The 18,293-nt window shown below is 46.0% G+C and overlaps 2 protein-coding genes across 4 annotated transcripts in view; one reads left to right on the top strand and one right to left on the bottom strand.

Moving 5' to 3' along the window:
• The window catches only part of ACSM5 (acyl-CoA synthetase medium chain family member 5), a 115,367-nt gene that overhangs the window by 21,284 nt on the left and 75,790 nt on the right, over positions 1-18,293 (top strand). The window lies entirely within an intron of this gene.
• Positions 3,178-17,738, bottom strand: UMOD (uromodulin). Of its 2 annotated transcripts, XM_058709880.1 has the most exons (11): positions 17,593-17,734; positions 15,647-15,844; positions 13,722-14,495; positions 13,507-13,614; positions 12,134-12,342; positions 11,032-11,180; positions 8,923-9,168; positions 6,102-6,264; positions 5,424-5,505; positions 4,649-4,690; positions 3,178-3,501 (listed from the first exon to the last, which is right to left on the bottom strand). In XM_058709880.1, the coding sequence occupies exons 2-11, from the start codon at positions 15,738-15,740 to the stop codon at positions 3,440-3,442; spliced, it is 1,929 nt and encodes a 642-aa protein (XP_058565863.1). In that variant the 5' UTR covers positions 15,741-15,844; positions 17,593-17,734; the 3' UTR covers positions 3,178-3,439. The 2 variants fall into 2 exon arrangements, with proteins under 2 accessions (XP_058565863.1, XP_058565864.1); XM_058709881.1 differs by lacking the exons at positions 3,178-3,501; positions 4,649-4,690; positions 5,424-5,505; positions 6,102-6,264 and adding an exon at positions 7,229-8,360 and having other exon boundaries at positions 17,593-17,738.

Genomic DNA, 18,293 nt, shown 5'->3' with positions numbered 1-18,293 from the left:
CACAAAACAGTCATTTACTCCATCCCTCTTCTGACCCCTCCATTCCAATCATAACTGTCTCTCTACCCAGCTCCTGCCAGACCTCTCTCTTTGGGCTGAGGTGCTTGAGGCACTTTCACCTCAGCAGGCTCAAATCTGAACTCATCCATCACTCAGATCTCTCCATTTCATTGCATTGCCTGTCTTATTTTTTTTAAGTTTGTGTGTTTAATTTATTTATTTTGAGAGAGAGAGAGAGAGAGAGAGAGAGAGAGAGAGAACGAACAAGCAGGGGGTGGGCAGAGAAAGAGGGAGAGAGAGTATCCCAAGCAGGCTCTATGCTGTCAGCACAGAGCCGGATGCAGGGCTTGAACCCATGAACTGTGAGATCGTGACCTGAGCTGAAACCAAGAATCTGACACTTAACCACCTGGGCCACCCAGGTGCCCCCATTGTCTGTCTTAATCAGTGACACTACTATGCATCTGGTCACCCAAGCTGGAGACCTGCCTGGCTCCTTCCTTTCTCCCTCAGGCTCATATTTCTGGTAATTACCACAACTTGTCATTCACTTTTCAAATATTTCTTGAATCGGTCTTTCCTTCTTCAGCCCCATTTCACCAACCCTACTTCAGGCCAACATCATCTGATAAGGGTGATTTTAATAGCTGCCTAGTGGGTCTCCCTGCTTTCTTTCTTGCCTCCTTTGATTCTGTTACCTCCCCTGCGGCCAAATGCCATAGTATCACATCTTGGCATTTTCCCCCACTCCTATAACTTCCTGCTTCCTGGGATCTGACAGCTGGCCACAGCTCCTACCTCGTCTACAGCTTCCTCTCCACACATTCTATGCTTCAGCCAATCTGTGGCTCTCTGAGCTCTTATCTACCTCCAGCTCTTTGCATATACTATTCCCTCTGCCTAGATCATACTGTTCCCATACTGTTCCTACTACATATTTAAGTCCACCTTCACCAGGAAGACTCCTGAACACCACAGGCTTGCCAGTGTTTCTCTTCTCTGCCCCTGTGCCTGTCTGGGATGATTCCAGTTCCATTCAATTATCCGCTAACTTATTTGTCTCCCTTGAAGGCTTTAAGATCTTTGTGGACAGGGATTCTGTCTTTGCAGTTGTAACCAGCACCTTGTAAGTACTTGTTGGGTAAACAAATGGAAAAAAAAAATCACAACATGCATGCTTCAGAGCCTCTCCTGCAAATCATGCCTCAAAATTTATGGCTGTTCAACTCTTAGTGAAACCTTGTTGAGAAGACACAAAATCGAGCCTTTGCACTTGCCTGTAATGTTCTTCCTCAGATATCCCCCTAGTTCATTCTCTTGTCTCAGCTTCTGCTTATCAGAGAGACTTTCCCTGACCATCCTATATAAAATAACACTCCCATAGCTCTATTCTCTTTTCCTTGTTTTTTACAGCAAAGTGCATGTCACTGGCATTTCACGTAGTTATTGTTTAATTGTATCCCCCTTTTAAACTTAAGCTCTTTACCAGCAAGGACTCTGTTTTGATTACTTGCTATTACTGTGGTGCCTATAAAAGTGCCTAGCATTTAATTTATGCTTAAAGTATCTACTGAATGTTGCAGTTGAATACCTAACTGATTAAAAAAAAAACATAAAGTAGGGGCACCCGGGTGACTTAGTTGATTAGTCATCTGACTCTTGATATTGGCTCAGGTAATGGTCTTGTGGTCCTGGGATTGAGCCCTGCATCGGGCTCCACACTATGTGGAACCTGCTTGGGATTCTCTTTCTGCCCCTCCCCTGCTCATGCTATGCTCTCTTGTTCTTTCTCTCTCAAAATAAATAAACAGAAGTCTGCTCCTTCATTGTTAAAAAAAAAATAAATAAATAAACAACAGCAAAGTAAAGAAAAAGAAAAGAAAGGAAAAGAAAAAAGGAGCGGAGGGATGAAAGGATTAATTCTGATGTGTTTTCTTTTCCCTGGCTCTTGCCTTTGGCATTTTTATTTTTCTTCATGTTTGGTTGTACCTGAGTCAAAGTAAATCTGCACACGATCCAACCAGGCTCCGCTAAGCATGGATTGACCACAGACAGGGCCAGGCTCAGCACTGAAGTCCTCCTACATAAAGCCCTTCTGCAAAGGCAGCAGGCCTGGGGATTCAGTGCATGTCTGTGTGCCTGCATGTGAGATCTTTTAGCTCAAGATACACTGTCCCCATAGCCCTGTTTGCTGATACACACGTGTGGTTTTCCCTGAGGTCAGAAGTTTCTAATAAAGCAACAGGGCCTTGGTCTGTCCTGAAAAGCCACAGCTGGACTTCCAGGAAGCAGCTGGTGTCAGGGCAGACATTTCCCATCACATTGGCTTCTACTGGCCCACTTGACACTCAAGTCCAGAGTCCTTGGAATATCTGGGTCTCCTGGGCCCAAGAGCCTCTTTATTTCTGGTTGTGCCTTCAGTGAGACTCCTGGAGCCCCCCACCCCACCAAACCCTGCCTTGTGAAGCCTCCCTGGCCAGTGGGGGTAGTGGGTCTTCTCTCCACTGCTGCTGCTGCTGTGGCTGTGTAAACAGGCCTACATCTTCTAGATGGAGAGGGACAAGTGCAGTGAAGGAAGGAAGTCTGTAGGCTGTGTCAGTGCATCACCTCTAAAGATTGTGAGACTCCTGAACACAGGGACTGCATCTATCCTATTCACTGGTCTTTCCCCAGCTCCCATCATGGCACCTGGCACGTACTGGGTGCTCACATAAATGTTTTTGCAAAGCTGAATAGACCCTGTGAGGGCATCATTATTGGTCCCATTATACAGCAGCAGCAGCCCCCAGTTATACCTTCCATTTCTACCATGTCTGCCACACTTGTAATCACCGTTTAGGTTCACTCCGTTTCTTGCCAGACTGTAAACTCCAGGAGTGCAGGGATTGTGTTTTACTTGCTCAGTTCTGTATCCCCAGAAGTGCCTGGCACAGAGGAGATGCTCAGCAAATATTTCTTGAATAAATGGATGGATGGAGAGATGGATGGATGAAGCTCAGTCACATCATGTATTTTGTCTAAGATTACACAGCAGAACCAGTTAAACCCAGTCTCTCCAACCAGGATGTGAACTCCATGAGTCCTGGTTTTTTTTACCACAGGATCCTTGGCACTATGACCAGTTCCTACATATAGTAGATGCTCAATGAAAAATAATGAATGAATGACTTCAAAGACTGAGCTTTTAAAATTACTATTATTTTGCCACACTTTTTAAGAGACATGGGACCTTATGTGCAGACACATCACAAGTCCCATTTTGAGAGATGGCAGAATTTAAAGATACAGGCCATTTTGCAATAGCAAGGATCAAAGGCAGGGCAAGAGGAGCAGGTTGATTGAAGTGTGAGCTCCCTTTTCTGTGGCTGGAGCACTAAACTGCATCACCTACAGCCATCAGGAAGTGAGAGCCGCAGAGCACAGGGTTTCCAGCTGCCTATCACTGAGACATCAGGGTCAAGGAGGCCAACAGAAGCAGAGGCAGCCAGACCTTCAGGAACCCTGCAAAGAAAGCAATTATAGGGCTGCTGCTAACACGGATGTGTTTTTGTGCAAAACTAACATTAGGTGCCTCCTCTAGACTGACCAGTTAGGAAAGGATACCCTCTCTGGGCTGATCAGTTAGAAAAAGGAAGCTTCTTTCTCTTGATCTGCTCTGAAATCCAATTAGAGAAAGGTGCCAGAGTAGAAAAATAGAGAAAGGTGCCCTCTCAGGTGGACCAGATTGAAGAAGACAGTCTTTCCTCTGGCATTAGGAATGGCATTGGTAGCCCCTCAAAAGGACACTGATGTGCAGGGCCCAACCTACTCAAGCATCCTTTGTAACCTTGAGATATTCACAGAGGAGAAGCCTCTTAGGAACACCTTAGATCTCCAGCTCCAAGGTCACTGGTACAGGGTTGGACTAGCTCAGGTAAAACACTAGGTTGGTGTAACAACTCCTTCAGATCTAGATACCAGGAGCCAAGAAGGGCAACAGTTACATTAATTCACTTTTCATCCATATTTTCAGACAAGTCAGTCAAAGGCCATAAAATGCCACCTGTCCCTGGCCTTTGTCATCAGAGAAGCAGAGAAACAGGGTTTCTTGTTTGTCTATTGTGTTCATCCTGGGACTAAGCATTGTCTTTGGCATGTAGTAGCACTGAACATATATTTGTTACCTGCTGAGTGAATCCTGAAAATAGTGTTAGAGATAAATCACAAAGCTTCAGGAAGTGCCCAGGATGCAGATCTAGTGTGTGCATGTCTACTAGGTATAAGTTTGTTTAACTGTGTGTGTGTCTGTACCTGCAAATATGCATGCGTGCAACTCTAGCTGTCTGTGCATCTGTGTGTACAAATATGAATATATGCATGTGACCTGGTGTGTGTGTGTCTGTGTGTGTGCAAACATGTCTGGGTGATGTACATTCTGGGGTGCCTGTCTATGCATGCCTGTGTCTGTGTGCACATGTGCACTAGTGGGGGACAGCATACATATATGTGCATATGTACATCCCCAGGACCAGGCATTTCCACAGGTGCAGTCACCTCTTCAGAGCTCAGGCCAACCAGGCCAGGTGCTCCAGCACATCCTGGGCTTATAGATAAAAGCCCCAGAGGAAGGTTCTCGTGGATGTCCCCTGAAAAGGGGACCTGAACTTACCCAGGCTGCTGGAAGCAGCCCTTGAGACTACAGCCTGGACATCTGTAGATGGAAAGAGAAGGATCAGTGTGAGGAGAAGGCATGCAGTTGGCAAAAATCCTGAGAGAAAGCCCTTCAATTTGCTCTTCTCCTTGCAGCCAGAGTAGTCTTTTTAAAACCCGGGCCTGATCATGTCATTTCCCTGCTTTTGAACTTTCAGGGGTTCCCCACTACTTTCAGGAGAAAGGCACCAAAACTTAGCAACAACTGTAAGTCCCCACATGGTCTGGACCCCACTACATCAGCTTATCCTATACCAACATCCTCTTCTTTCCAGCCTGCCTGGCCTTTTCTCAGTTCCTCTAGCAGGCTGAGCTACGTCCCACTACAGGCCCTTTGCCCATGCTGTACCCTCTGTACCCTGAGATTCCCTTCCCCTCACCCCTTTTCCCTGACCCCTCTTAGTTAATCCCTCCTCAGTTGAATAATGTCTGCTCCAGTGGTCTCTAAGTTCCATGTGAACCAGATCTGTGTCTGCTTTTGCTCACCACAGGATCCCCAACCACTAGTATAGGGCCTAGTACACAGGAGGCACAAGAACAAATTTGTGCAACAGAAAGAACACATGACTCGGAACTGGTAAAAGGAAGGCAGCTTATAGTCCACCTTGCCCCACAGAATTGACTTGCTCCAGTTCTGAACATAGTAAGATCCACATGTTGAGTTCTGTCATTCCTCCTCATCTCCAGAGAATATTCCCCACCAGGAGCATGGGAGGAGGGAGTATCTTTCTTACTTTTCCGTGTGATGGGACCCAGGTTCAGGACATGGGTTTGGTCTATGATGCCCCCGCTGCGGAATCTGGTCCCAGAGCAGGTCTGCAGGAAGAGGGCAACAAGGAAACCCTTCCATGAGGGAGACTGAATGTGGTCCTGCCGTGGGGAATGGGTTCCACTCCTCACAAGGGCATCCTCCTGCCTCAGTCTGGGGCTTGAGGATGGTCAAAGCAGGGGTTGTCAGGAAATCTGCATACCTGGGCTCATGCCCCACCTCTACCATTTGTTAGGTATATGATCTTAAGCAAGTTACCAAAGTTCTCTGAGTGGCTCATATAAGGAACTAATAAAATTCCTCCCCTTTAGTTACTGCAAAGAATTAAAAAATTAACACAGATAAGGTGCACCTGGTGCTTTAAAATGTCAGCTTCTGTTATCAGAACACAAGCCTGCAGATAAGCCAGAGCATTTACCAGCCAGTTGCAATGCACTGATCTCGCCTGATTTCCCAACAGCTTAGGTCTCTTACCTGGCCACGCCCACCCCGTCTTACTGCTCATTCTATTCCTGGACTAAAAGAGAAACACAGCCAAAATGTTTATTTTCTTTTAGACCTTGTGGCCAGATGTCTTTGGTTATTGGAGATGGGCGAGGGGGAGGTCATGGCAAGCAGCCTGAGGGAGGAAAAGGCAACTCACAGGTTTGCATTTTTCATCAACAGTGTCGCACAGATAGACTTCACAGTGCAGATAGACCAGGTCGTAGTTCCCAGCAAAACGGAACATCTGGACAGAAAATCGGCCCTGAGGGGACTCCCCATTCTCCACCACCTGGATGGTTGAGTCCTTAGTGCGTGGACATCTGGGAGATTTAAGTCATAAAACATGGTTGGTTAAACAAGTACTCTATGGCCAAACTTCCTGCACTTGATCTTAGCCAAAAGGCCAAGAAGCAATTTTGGCCAAACTTCTGGGTTCAACTCTCACTCCTCCCCCTATTATTTGCTGTGTGTCCTTGAGCAACTTAACCTCTCTGTGTCCCAGTCTCCCGGTCTGTATACAGGGAGTACTATTTGTAACCCATTTCATAAGATAGCTGTGAAAATTAAGCCAGTTAACTTTTCAAAGTGCTCACTATAGTATATGACACATAGTAGATGCTACATATATATGATGGTGAAGTAAAACTGTGGTCAGCACAGAGTTGAAACTATGTAATGAAGTCAGCTTGGTTTCCTAGGAAATGACATTCAGGATCCTTAGCTACCATTCCTTTGCTATCTTTTATGTAGGTGGCTCTAACTATAACAGTGGCCAACTTCCAAGTCCTGAGGGGCAATGACCAAATGGGAGTGTGTGTGTATGTGTGTATGCCCATCTGTAAATGCACACAATGGCACCTAAACTCAAAACTGCACCTGCAATGACTCATGTATGTGCTGGGCTGGATCAGGACACATGGGCAGACAAACTGGGCATCTTCTCTGCTATTTTACATGATTTGCTCAGAATTGATTTAGGAGAGGGGCTGAATGCTGATTGCACAGAGGAAGAACTGAGAAGGGACCTCTTTGCTTTGTGTCCCCCACAATTCAGATCTGATTGCAAAAGTGCACACTCCACTTGGCAAAATAAAGGCCCTGAGGTTAAGGGGACCCACTGCCTGAAAGACCCATACATACAACCTGAGCAGGGCATCCAGCCCCTCTGTCTCCCCAGCCGGCTCCTCCTTACACATCCTGAGATGTTTGACATCTCTCTCAGACTGGTGGTCCCCAATCCAGCTCCCACACATGCCCAGACAGAAAAACAAAGGCACATCCAGCATTTCTTCCTGCATCTTTTTCAAAACTTTCCAAGCGTTCCACAGCGTACATATTCAACTGCACATATGCTCATTTCATATATGAGAACATGAATAGTCAGACAGATGAGATGGCTTGTGTCTCTGGACAAAGAAACAGCAAAGCCAAGATGTGAACCCAAGTCTCCATGATGGCCCAATCAAGATCATGCCAACCCTTTCCCAATTTTTTTTTGCCTTACCTAGAAACCACCTTCATGTATGCTTTCCTGTGTTTCCCAACATCTGTATTATTATCTACTTACTATTTTCATCAAATACATGTAAATTTTTATTGGAATACATCAGTTTTTTCAGAAGAATCTTCAGATCCTGACCACAAATGGCAAACCAGTATCGCTTGCCATAAGCAAAACATGACCATTTACAGATAAATACAAAGTAAAACAGTGCTATTAAATTTTAGTTAGCTACTGTCACAGCTAAAGGCCCTAAAACAGACTTCTGCTTTCTTTCTGCTGCAAAGGGGATTAGCAAATAACAGAGAAGTGTAAATGTCAGATGAGCACCCAACTGAGACTTTTCCCTTGATGTAATTAGACACATTCTAAGAACTGAATCAGGAATAGGTCACTGTCTTCCTGACTGTGCTACTAAAATTGCAAATGCCTCTCCCCTTTTCCTGCTTTGGGTTTTTCCTGTAGCTCCATTACCACTGACATGCTATGGATTTCATCTTGGTTAATTATTGGTCTCCCCCCACCCCTTGGAATATCAGCTGTATGAGGGCATAGAGGTTTGTCTGTTCTATGCACTGTGTTATCCACAGAGCCTGGTACACAGTAAGCTTCCAGAAACATCTGTTCCATTTTGAATGACAGTGTGAATTACTTTCTCACAGTGTGGCCCATGGTTCTCCAATGCCTCTGGAGTAAAAAGCAGCACTTCTGTGTCCTCCCTTTTACAACTGGCCCTTGATTAACTGTCTCCAGTGCACTCCTCCCAGCCAAGTCCTGCTTGCTTGTTTCCTGCCTTGGGTGGGTGCACCTTTCAGTCAGGTTTCTTAACCTTTTCTTGCGTCCTGGACACCTCCAGCCTTCTGGTAAAGCCCATGCATCCCTCCTCAAAAATAATGTTTTAAACACATAAAGTACCTAAGATTATAAAGGAAACCAGTTAAATTGAAGTGTAGTTCTCAAAATATTAAAATATTTGATATATATATTATATATTTACATATCTATTATAACAATTTTTTAACGTTTATTTTTTATTTATTTTTGAGAAACAGAATGTGAGTGGGGGAGGGGCAGAGAGAAAGGGAGACACAGAATTCAAAGCAGGCTCCCGGCTCTGAGCTGTCAGCACAGAGCCCGACGTGGGGCTCAAACTCAGGAACTGTGAGATCATGACCTGAGCTGGTCAGGATGCTTAACCGACTGAGCCATCCAGGTGCCCTTTTACATATCTATTATATATAAATACATACTGATAATTAAATAATTTCTAGTAGAAACTGTAATATTTTAGTAACTGAAAAGTATTAACATGTGCAAATGTCCTGCTAATACTTTCATGATTTGTTGCCTATGTTCATAGTGGATGGTAATGTTAGATTTTCAGCTAGAGATGAACAAATATAAAGATGTACTTTTCCCCAAATCCCAATCCAGAGATTGCCCCGTTCTGCCCTGGAATTCCATCCAGGAGCCTCACCTGTCCTGGATGATGAAGTACCTCAAGGGGTCTGTGGCATTGCCGCTGGGTGTGGCATAGCAGTTGGTCATCAGCAGTGCAAACCGGGACAAGTCACCCCCATCCAGCATGGTGCCCACGTAAAGAAAGGCCTCTGTGGCCAGGGTCACGGAGGAGCCTTGGTAGGGCTGTGTGTAGGCAGGGCTCTGGAAGAGTGCCATCCGCACGGTGAACATGCCTGTCCCACCCACGCTGATGTTTAGGGTGCTACAGGGAGAGAGGGGCTGGTGAGAAAACCAGATCTGAGAACAGCAACACATGGCCCACCCTTTATGGTCTGTAGTCCTGGGCAGTCCCTGGTAGCTCTCTGCATTTTTATCCAGCAGTAGGACTGGAACCCACCATCACTGCAATGGTTGCAAACTGCAATGAGCAGACATGGGTCACCTGAGGATCTTGTTAAAATGCAGGTTCTGGTTTGGTAGGTTTGGGTCGGGCTGAAGGTTCTACATTTTTAACAAGCTCCCACATGTTGCTGTTGCTGCTGATCCATAGATCACATTTTTTATAACATGTCTACCCCCCTCACATGGTAGCCCTTGCCTTTAAGAAGTGCAATAAACAAATTCTCAAGGGAGTCACCTACATTTCTTCTTTGGTCTCAACCTGGAACCGTTAAAAGGGAGACTATGAGTCCTACAGGCTTAAGTCAGAGTTCTGGTTCTATCTACAGCAGAAGACAGGGGTTTTGTAAATTTGTAAATTTATTTGTGGTTACAAATAAACCACATTGAAAATAGCTACACTGATGTAGACTTCACAGGATGAGCCAATAAAGGACATTGTAAGACTGATACCCTAGAAACAAGGTGTATGATAAAAACGCAGTAATGCAGAAGTCCATGTTATAAGTGAGAAGTGGGTTGTTGGCTTGGACTCAAATTTGGAGTAAGGCAAGATTCCCAGCTCAAAGCAGAGACACATCTGCACACAGATGTTTTGCTCCCTGAAGTCTGTCAGGCTGAGACATGGCCACCACATTGCTTCAGTGAACTGCTTGACCAGATGATGACCCATCCAAAGGCAGACAATGAGCAACCTTCTTCCCCCGAGTAAGCCAGGCACCCTCATCAGTGCCTAGTGCCCAAAGAGCATGTAACCATGGGTGAGCTTCATAATTAAGGCCATGGTAGAGTGGGGACTCTGGGCCTGATGGCCTGGGTTTGAATCCCAGCTCTGTTACTTACTAAACTCTACTTTCGGACAAGTTCCTCAACCTTCTCTGAGCCTCAATTTCCACATCTGTATAATGGGAATAATAATAATAATAGTAATACCTATACCTCTTAAGGTGCTCTAAGATTTCACTGAGATTTCCTGTAGAGCTGTTGGCACAATGCCTGACATATAGTCAGCTCTTGATAAATGCTTGTTCTAATTACAACTGTAATTTTTCCAACATCAGCATCATTGGCTTGTGAGTCATCCTACTCAGAGATTTTCAGTTTTGTTTGGCAACAGGATCCTTTCATTATTTTTTTAAATAATAAAACCACATGTGGCACCCATTATAGGTGGAACGTCTCTGGTTCACCTTGTAGGCATCCCCAAAGGCACTTCCTTAAAGACCCTGAAACCCCAAGAGGCATAATTTTAAATCCCTCTTTAGTCAACTCCTTCTTTGTACAGAGAAGGAAGGAAACAGATTCAAATATGGCATATGATTTATATATCATATAAATAGCAGGTCTGGACCAGGAGCCCTCTCTCCTTCCGTCTGGTCCAACCACCCTGCCCCTCTGATAAGCCAGAGGCCCTAATATTTGATTTACATATGCAAAGCACTATTGTGCTTCTAATAAAGTACTGCTAAGTCCATTTCACTGAAGACCATCACCCAGGGTGGGGCTATCAATTTCCAAAGCCATCTTGTTAGTATGTGACAGAGCCTGGATTTGAATCTGGGCTCCAGTATTCCCAGTTGGGCTGTATTCCATTGGGAATGCTGGCTCCCAGTACCCCCACCCAGCTCCTTATGGCTGGCAGTTGACAGGGAAACTGAGGACCTGGTGGTTAAGGGGTCGTGGGGTGGAGCCAGCCAGGGACACCGGGGACCCTCTCTGGCCACACCTGACCATTGGCTGCAGGGAGGTCTTCAAGCTGACTTTCATGTCCAGAGGGTAGGAGCACGCAAAGTTGATTTTGATGTTGAGGTCACGGATGACGATCTCATCTGCCAGGTAGAGGGTGTTGCTGTACGTGGCATGGGTTTCATTCCTCTGTGTTGGGGGGTGGGAGTGGGAGAAAGGGGCATGAGAATCTGAGTAGGATTCAAAACCAAATGGGTTTCTCTAGCTACCTGTGAGCTGTCCTCCCAGCTGTCATAATCAAAAGTTATAACAACAGCAGCCATCTATGAGCATGCATCACGTGCTAGGTCCTCAGCGAAATGTTCCTCCGGCATCACTGTATTGGCCCCTTCAATGACCCTAAGCTCTACTATCTCCTGCCTCATGATGAGGAGATGGGGCTTCATAGAAACCGACTAACTGAGTAACTTGCCCACAAGACGTGGGATCTAATAAGCCTGGGCTCTTCCACTTAGGCCATGTTTCCTCTCTCATACACTAAAAAGACTAAAAACCATGTCCTGACTCATTGTTAATGCTGGAATTTTAAACGCTACATGCAGCAAATGACAACTTCCTTCTTCCTTTCTTTTGTCTTCTTTCCTTTTCTTTCCAGGGGATGAGGGAGTTGGGGAAGCAGTGTTCACTCAAACATTGACCTCTGGGTCCCTTTTGAGGAGGTTTCTGTAGGTGAAGTCCTGGTTCTCTAGACACCAGTGGTGCAGACCTTGCCTCCCAGGATCACCCAAGATAGACAGACCTGCTTCTGAGCCCAGTGCCAATACCTACTGGCTGAGAAGAATTTCTTTCCTGTAGAGGCCCTTCTGTTCCCATCTGTAAAATGGGGAACTGTCATCAGGATCATTCTCTTTATTTGAAGCTAACATTTATTAAGCACTTACACTGTGCCAGTCACTGTCCTAATCACTTCACATACAATAACTCATTTAATCCTCTTAAAAATCCTATGAAGTAGGTACTATTATCCCATTTTATGGTTGAGGAAACTGAGGCACAGCCAGGCTCATACAACTGGGAAATGATAAAGCTAGGGCTTGAACCAGGCAGTGCTCTCACCCTGTCTCACACTGACCAGCACATACCGTCATCACTGTCCCACAGGGGCCATCCCTGGCTGGGGTCACCACAGATATCCAGTCCCGGTCTCCCCTCTCAATGAAGCCTGAGCACTGGCTGTCATGCAGGTACATGAAAACTTTCTCAAAGCCCAGGCTCTTCAGCTGGCACTTGCTCAGGGACACCTTGATGTCATTGGCCCCACACTCCAGCCTGCGCTCCAGGTGGGAGAGATCTGAAATAGGCAGGGAAGGTGGGATTGGAAGCCAGTGACCACAATTCGGGGTCCACCACATCTCCAGGCCCTGGGCCCAGTTGGTTGGGCTATCCACCACCTGGAGGGCACTCAGATTAGCCTCTGTCTGTTCTTGCTGTGGTCTTCCCTATCAGAGGGACTGAGACACAAGATTGGACTCAGTATCTCTGGGTGGATTCAAGTGGCCATCCATCAGCCCCTTGTTAACCCTCTATGTGTTTTGATCCATTCACCCCCCAGCATTAAATACATTGAATCTCAGTAAGACAAAACAAAACAACACATTAATTATAGTATCTTTCCATCCTTTCTGTATCAAAGAGATAGTCCTCACTAGTTACTGTTTTTAATGCTCTGCACTTACTAATTTCCCTTTCAAAACAACAGAGTGCAGATATCAGGCTAAGTGTTTGGGGAACAAAATAACATCTAGCTGGATTTTTTTTTTACTTTAAAATTGAAGTATTACACAGCTGCTAGAATTTAATAATTTTCTTTTCTTGTATTCATTTTTACTGTTACCTTCTATCGAAGGTGTTACTTGCCACAGATAGATGCAGTAGTGACCATCAATGTCCCAAGTTTATTTCAAAGAAGAAGGATTCAATCAATTTAAAGAAAAACAAGTTACTAATAAAAATCCCAGTATAAGCTAGTACTTGCATAAAGAAAAATTGTAAAATTGGAACTTGGATGTGACTAAAATCATGACTGAAGTTTGGGAGATACTTTCCTGCTTCAATCATTGTACGTATGGGGAATCTGAGGCTCAGAGATGGCCAGAGCCCTGCTATGGGTCTTCCAGGGGTCAGTGGAAGAAACCACAGGCTGGTCACCAGTCCTGTGTTCTTGGGCTGCAGAACTTTGGCTTACGTAGTCTTTGGCCAACAGGTAGCAGCTTCCCCTGTCCTGCTGTGGTGTGGGAGCCTCAGAAAGAAGGTGGGGGTAAGGAGGTCCCTCAAGCTCTGGGAGCTTTGGGGCCAACTAAAATGAGACCAGGAGCCTAGAGAGCTTCTGCTGGTTTTAATAGATATTACTGGACCTTCTTTTCACTCAAATTGGATGATATGTATCACATAGGACTATGTCCCTCCCCCAGTTGCTGACATTTCTCAACCCCTTGCCTCCTCCCACTGGCCTCACCAGTGATGTTGAAGTCCTGTTTGCACTGGCAGCTCCATGTGCCATCATCCGTTTTGCAGTCCTCGTCTATACTGCACTCCTCACACGTCCCCAACACAGAGCTGGGGTCTGCAGAGTCACAGACACAGACAGTCAGCAGGGATGCTCCCCAGGCTCCTGTGGTGCCCACCCAGGCCTGGAGTGGAGGTGGGGGTGGGGGGAAGACGCCCACTCACCTGTGCAGTAGGCCAGATAGCACTCGGGGGGCGCGGTCAGGTTGTAGACGTAGTAGCCAGCACAGGCCTTCACTTGGACAGGTGCATCCCACAGGCAGCAGTGGCCCCTCCAGTGGGCGCAGGCTGTGCGGCTCACGATGCCCTCATCACTGGACGGGTGTGTGCCGTTGAGCCACATGGGCGCAGCTGTATTGCAGCTCAGGACCGGCACGCAGGTCTCGGCCAGGCGCACACCGCCCTGCCCCACAAAGCGGTACCAGCCGCTCAGGCCTGAGTCACAGGTGTAGCCTGCCCCATACTCAGAGCTGCGCCAGTACTCATCCAGGATGTGGTGCACCTGGCATGGGTCCACGCACACAAGCGTGTCGCCCTCAGGCACGCAGTCCAGTCCTGGCCCGCAGGAGCCTGGGGAACACTCACAGTGCCACCCATCACCCCAGTAGCCAGCGGGGCACACGCATGAGTAGTTGCCTTTGTGGTTGATGCAGGTGGCCAGGGCGTGGCAGCGGCTGAGTCCCGGCTCAGCACACTCGTCCACGTCGGTGCAACCCAGCCCAGGCATCAGGCGGAAGCCGTCAGGGCAGGTGCACAAGTAGGAGCCCAGCATGTTCACACAGATGCTGTCCTCGGAGCAGTTGTGTGCCCCAGAAATGGCACATTCGTCCAGGTCCACGCACATAAGGCCGTCGCCGGTGAAACCCACCTGGCAGGAGCAGGTTGTGGCAACCCCTTCCTCCAGGCAGGTGGCATTGCTGTGACATTCAGAGCAGCTTACTGCGGACAGAAGAGCCCAGCCTCAGAGTAGGGACAGCTGGACCAGTGGTGACCAAGAGAGTCCTCCTATATCCCTTTGGGTACCATGTTCTTTAGACTTGGTCCCTGGAGGACTCCCTCCTAAACAAATAAACAAAACTCCCCTTATGATTCCACTGTTCATTCTTCTGTGTTAAGCATTGCTTTCAAACTGTGTCTTCTTTTAAAATATCCATGTTTCTACATCCAGAGGAATAATACAGAGTTCTTGACACTTTGGTAGGATTTAGGTGACCCTGTCACCCCTTCCCCACTTTTGAACATTTAATGCCTTTTGCTCAGATCTTCCCTGCCTCCTCCCTGAAGACTTCCCCAACTCTCCCTGACAGGGGCAGTCACACTTTGTGTGACATCCTCCATGACAATAAAAGCCATAAAGATAATGAGTTGTTGTTTATTAAGCACTTAAATTGGGATGTGTGCTTTTCACTCATTATCTCATTGAATCCTCCCCAATGGCCCCTAGGGGATTGCTTCTGTGTTTACCCTTATTTTAAAGATGAGCAAACTGAGGTTCAGAGGGTTTAAGCCACGTGCTCTGTTGGTAAAAGCCAGGACAAAAACCCAGGTGGCAGGACCACAGACTATATGCTCTTAACCAGGACACTGAAATGGCATTTACTGTGCCCTCGAGTACTCCAGCTCATGGGTGGTGCCCAGCTCCCTTTTCCATGGAGAAGCTGAAAGCTAGATGAGGGTGATGTAAGACCCAATGGAATGACCTCTTAAGAATGCAAGGGGAGGTATTTGGGAGCCACTTAGGTGTTTCAAACCCCCTGTGTGGTTAAGTATGTTCCTGACTTTCCAGTAAAGTGGCAGGGGACCTTAGTGATATTCCAGACTCTTGCGTCTCAATGTGTGATCTAAGAACCACAGCATTAGCATCACCTGAGAGCTTGTCAGAAACGCTGAATTTCAGGCCCTACCCAGAACCCACTGAATCAGAGCCTGCATTTTAGCAAAATTCCCATCTGAGTGCTATATACATTAAAGTATCAAAATGTATTTAGAATAAATCAAATTCCAATCATGACAGGAGAGAGAGCATGACCTCCTCTGCTAACAGTGGCATTGTTCCCTACACACACACACACACACACACACACACTTACTTGCTTCTGAGGTTTCAATGGTGACAGCTGTTATGACCCAAGAGGTTACCACCACTACCATCCGCATCAGGGTCAGAGAAGAAAGCCGCCCCATTCCTTCTGCTCTTCACAGCTACTTCTGATCTGGGGAAGACCTGCCCAAAAACAAGGACAGGTTGACCCCCTGGGTTTTCCTCCCAGTCTCTGATGCCTGGAGTCCTGTGAACAGAGATGGATGGGATAAATGCATGATCTAACTCCCCTCCCCACAGTTGGGAGGAGTGCTTTGGTTGTGCACTACACAGCTCCAGAAGATGCCATTTATATGAACTACAAAAAGTGTGCAGTGCTGTGGCCCTTGCTTTGGTAGTTTTCTCATTTGTGACCCCACCCTTACTCCCACCCGCATGCCATCCTCTGCTCCCCAAGTCTCAGTGCATCTGGAAGAACTGAGTCTCATTTGGAACAGGAAGCAGCAAGATAGGGTAAAATGTTCTGGACTCACCATCATAGGAGGCAGCTTTGGGTTTTAACAACCAACTGCTGATCCCTGCTGGGAAACTTTCAGCTTGCCCAGATCCATTTATTTATTCAACAAACATTTATTGAGTAGCTACCTTGTGCCAAACAGGGAGCTACACACCAAAGAAAACAATGAACGGGATAGGCAAGATCCCTGACCCCATGCAACTCACATATCACAAAGAAATAGCTTGAGATAAGAAACTCGAGAGGCGATTAACCCTCACAATGGATTTTAATGTTTCCAGAGCAGTCACTTATTATTTCACTCAATTGGTGAAATAATCCTAGGTGGATACTACTAATACTACCCTAATTTTTCCAGCAGCAAAGTAGGGTAGCATGGTGGTTAAATGTGCGGGACTTGGAGCCTGTAACAGGGATCCAAATCCCTGTTTTACCAACCACTAATAGTGTGACTTTCGGCAAGGTATTTCATTTCGGGAAGAATTTGTTTTCTCATCTATGAAATATGGATCATTGCTTCCACAAACTGAGTGCCTGTGATGTGCCAGGCTTAGTCTGAAGTCCCTGTGATCAAAGAACTTGTGTTCTAGAGTGGTATTTTCCAAGCCTTTATGACTAGGATCTGCTATAAAGAAAATATTTTTTGCCATAAATTGGTACAGTTGTTGGGGCACCTGGGTGGCTCAGTCAGTTAAGCATCTGACTTCAGCTCAGGTCATGATCTCACAGTTTGTGAGTTCGATCCCCATGTCACGCTCTGTGCTGACAGCTTAGAGCCTGGATCCTGCTTCAGATTCTGTGTCTCCTTCTCTCTCTGCCCCTCCCCTGCTCACGCTCTGTCTCACAAAAATATATTTTAAAAAATGTTATAAAAAGTTAAATTGGTGCAGTTGCTTGTGTATGTGCCTGCGCACACACACACACACACACACACACACTAGAAGTTTTATAAAAAAAATTCTTATCGTTACTGTGTATGTTGCTTGTTGACATTGTCTATAGTATTTAGTTAAAAGAAGATTTTGGATATAATCCACAAATTATTTCATGATCCACTAATGGGTTGTGATCTATACTTTGAAAACACTGTGGTGGGTAATAACTGACTGCATATTGTCATGGGTATTAACTAAGATGATATATTCAAAGCAGGACCTAGCACAGAGACAATGCTATTGTTCACTGCTATATTCCCAGTGCCTGGTACATAGCAGACACTTAACTAACATGCATTGAATGAATGAAGAAATAGTAGTCATTGTTATTAGAAAAGCACAGAGCACAGCCTCAAAGAGAGGGAGACTGGCCAACCAGAGATAATGAAGCCAATTATCAACAGAGGAAGGACTCACTCTAGGTCTGACCTTAGTGTCTAATTTTTTGATTTTCTTCTCCCTTTTCCCAAGCAGAATGGGAATTAGAAGACAGGTAGGTGGGAAGAAGTGGCTAGAAGAAGAGAGAGCTGTAGATAGCCTTACCTGAAGCCAGAAAGGTAGAATTAATCTGTTTACAAGTATGTGCCTCCTATATATACATCTACCCCTGGCTGGCAGTCTTTCCTCCAATTATCCTCTGGTTCTGTTTCTTGAGATTGTTTTCTTGAGGGTGGAATATTTTCCCCTTTGGGCACAGTTTTTTCCTTTCCTAGGCTGCCAGGTTGTTGTTCTTTTTCCTAATATGTAGACACCCCAAATGATTGACATTGGGGGTCAAACTTGTGCCTGCAAATACAAGGCCTCTGTTTTGTACCTTTTGACATAAAGAGATTCCTGAGTTAGAAATTAACTGGAAAAGCAGTGCCAAGGTACTAGGCTTTTTCTTGCTCAATGAGAAGGACAAGGTGGACTCAAGGAGCCAAGCAGAGGCCAGTATCCCAAGCCAGGCTGTCTTGGGAAGAAAAGAGGTGTTTTTGTTTTCGTTTTTGTTTTTGTTTTTGTTTTTGTTTTTGTTTTTGTTTTATTTGAGAGAGGAGGCAGGACAGAGAGTGGATGGTTGGGGAGAGAAAATCCTAAGCAGGCTCCATGCTCAGAAAGAGCCCGACATGGGGCTGGTTCCCACGACCCTGGGTTCATGACCTGAGCCAAAATCAAGAGTCAAATGCCCAACCTACTGAGTGACCCAGGAGACCTAAAAAAGGGGTGTTTATTGTCCCCATTAGGACATGTACCTGTGGCCATTT

This window comes from Neofelis nebulosa, chromosome 18 (genome assembly GCF_028018385.1).
Source record: "Neofelis nebulosa isolate mNeoNeb1 chromosome 18, mNeoNeb1.pri, whole genome shotgun sequence".
In the NCBI taxonomy this organism is placed as follows: domain Eukaryota; kingdom Metazoa; phylum Chordata; class Mammalia; order Carnivora; family Felidae; genus Neofelis; species Neofelis nebulosa.
Note: the sequence above shows the minus strand (reverse complement) of the source record. Positions and strands in the feature narration are given on the sequence as shown.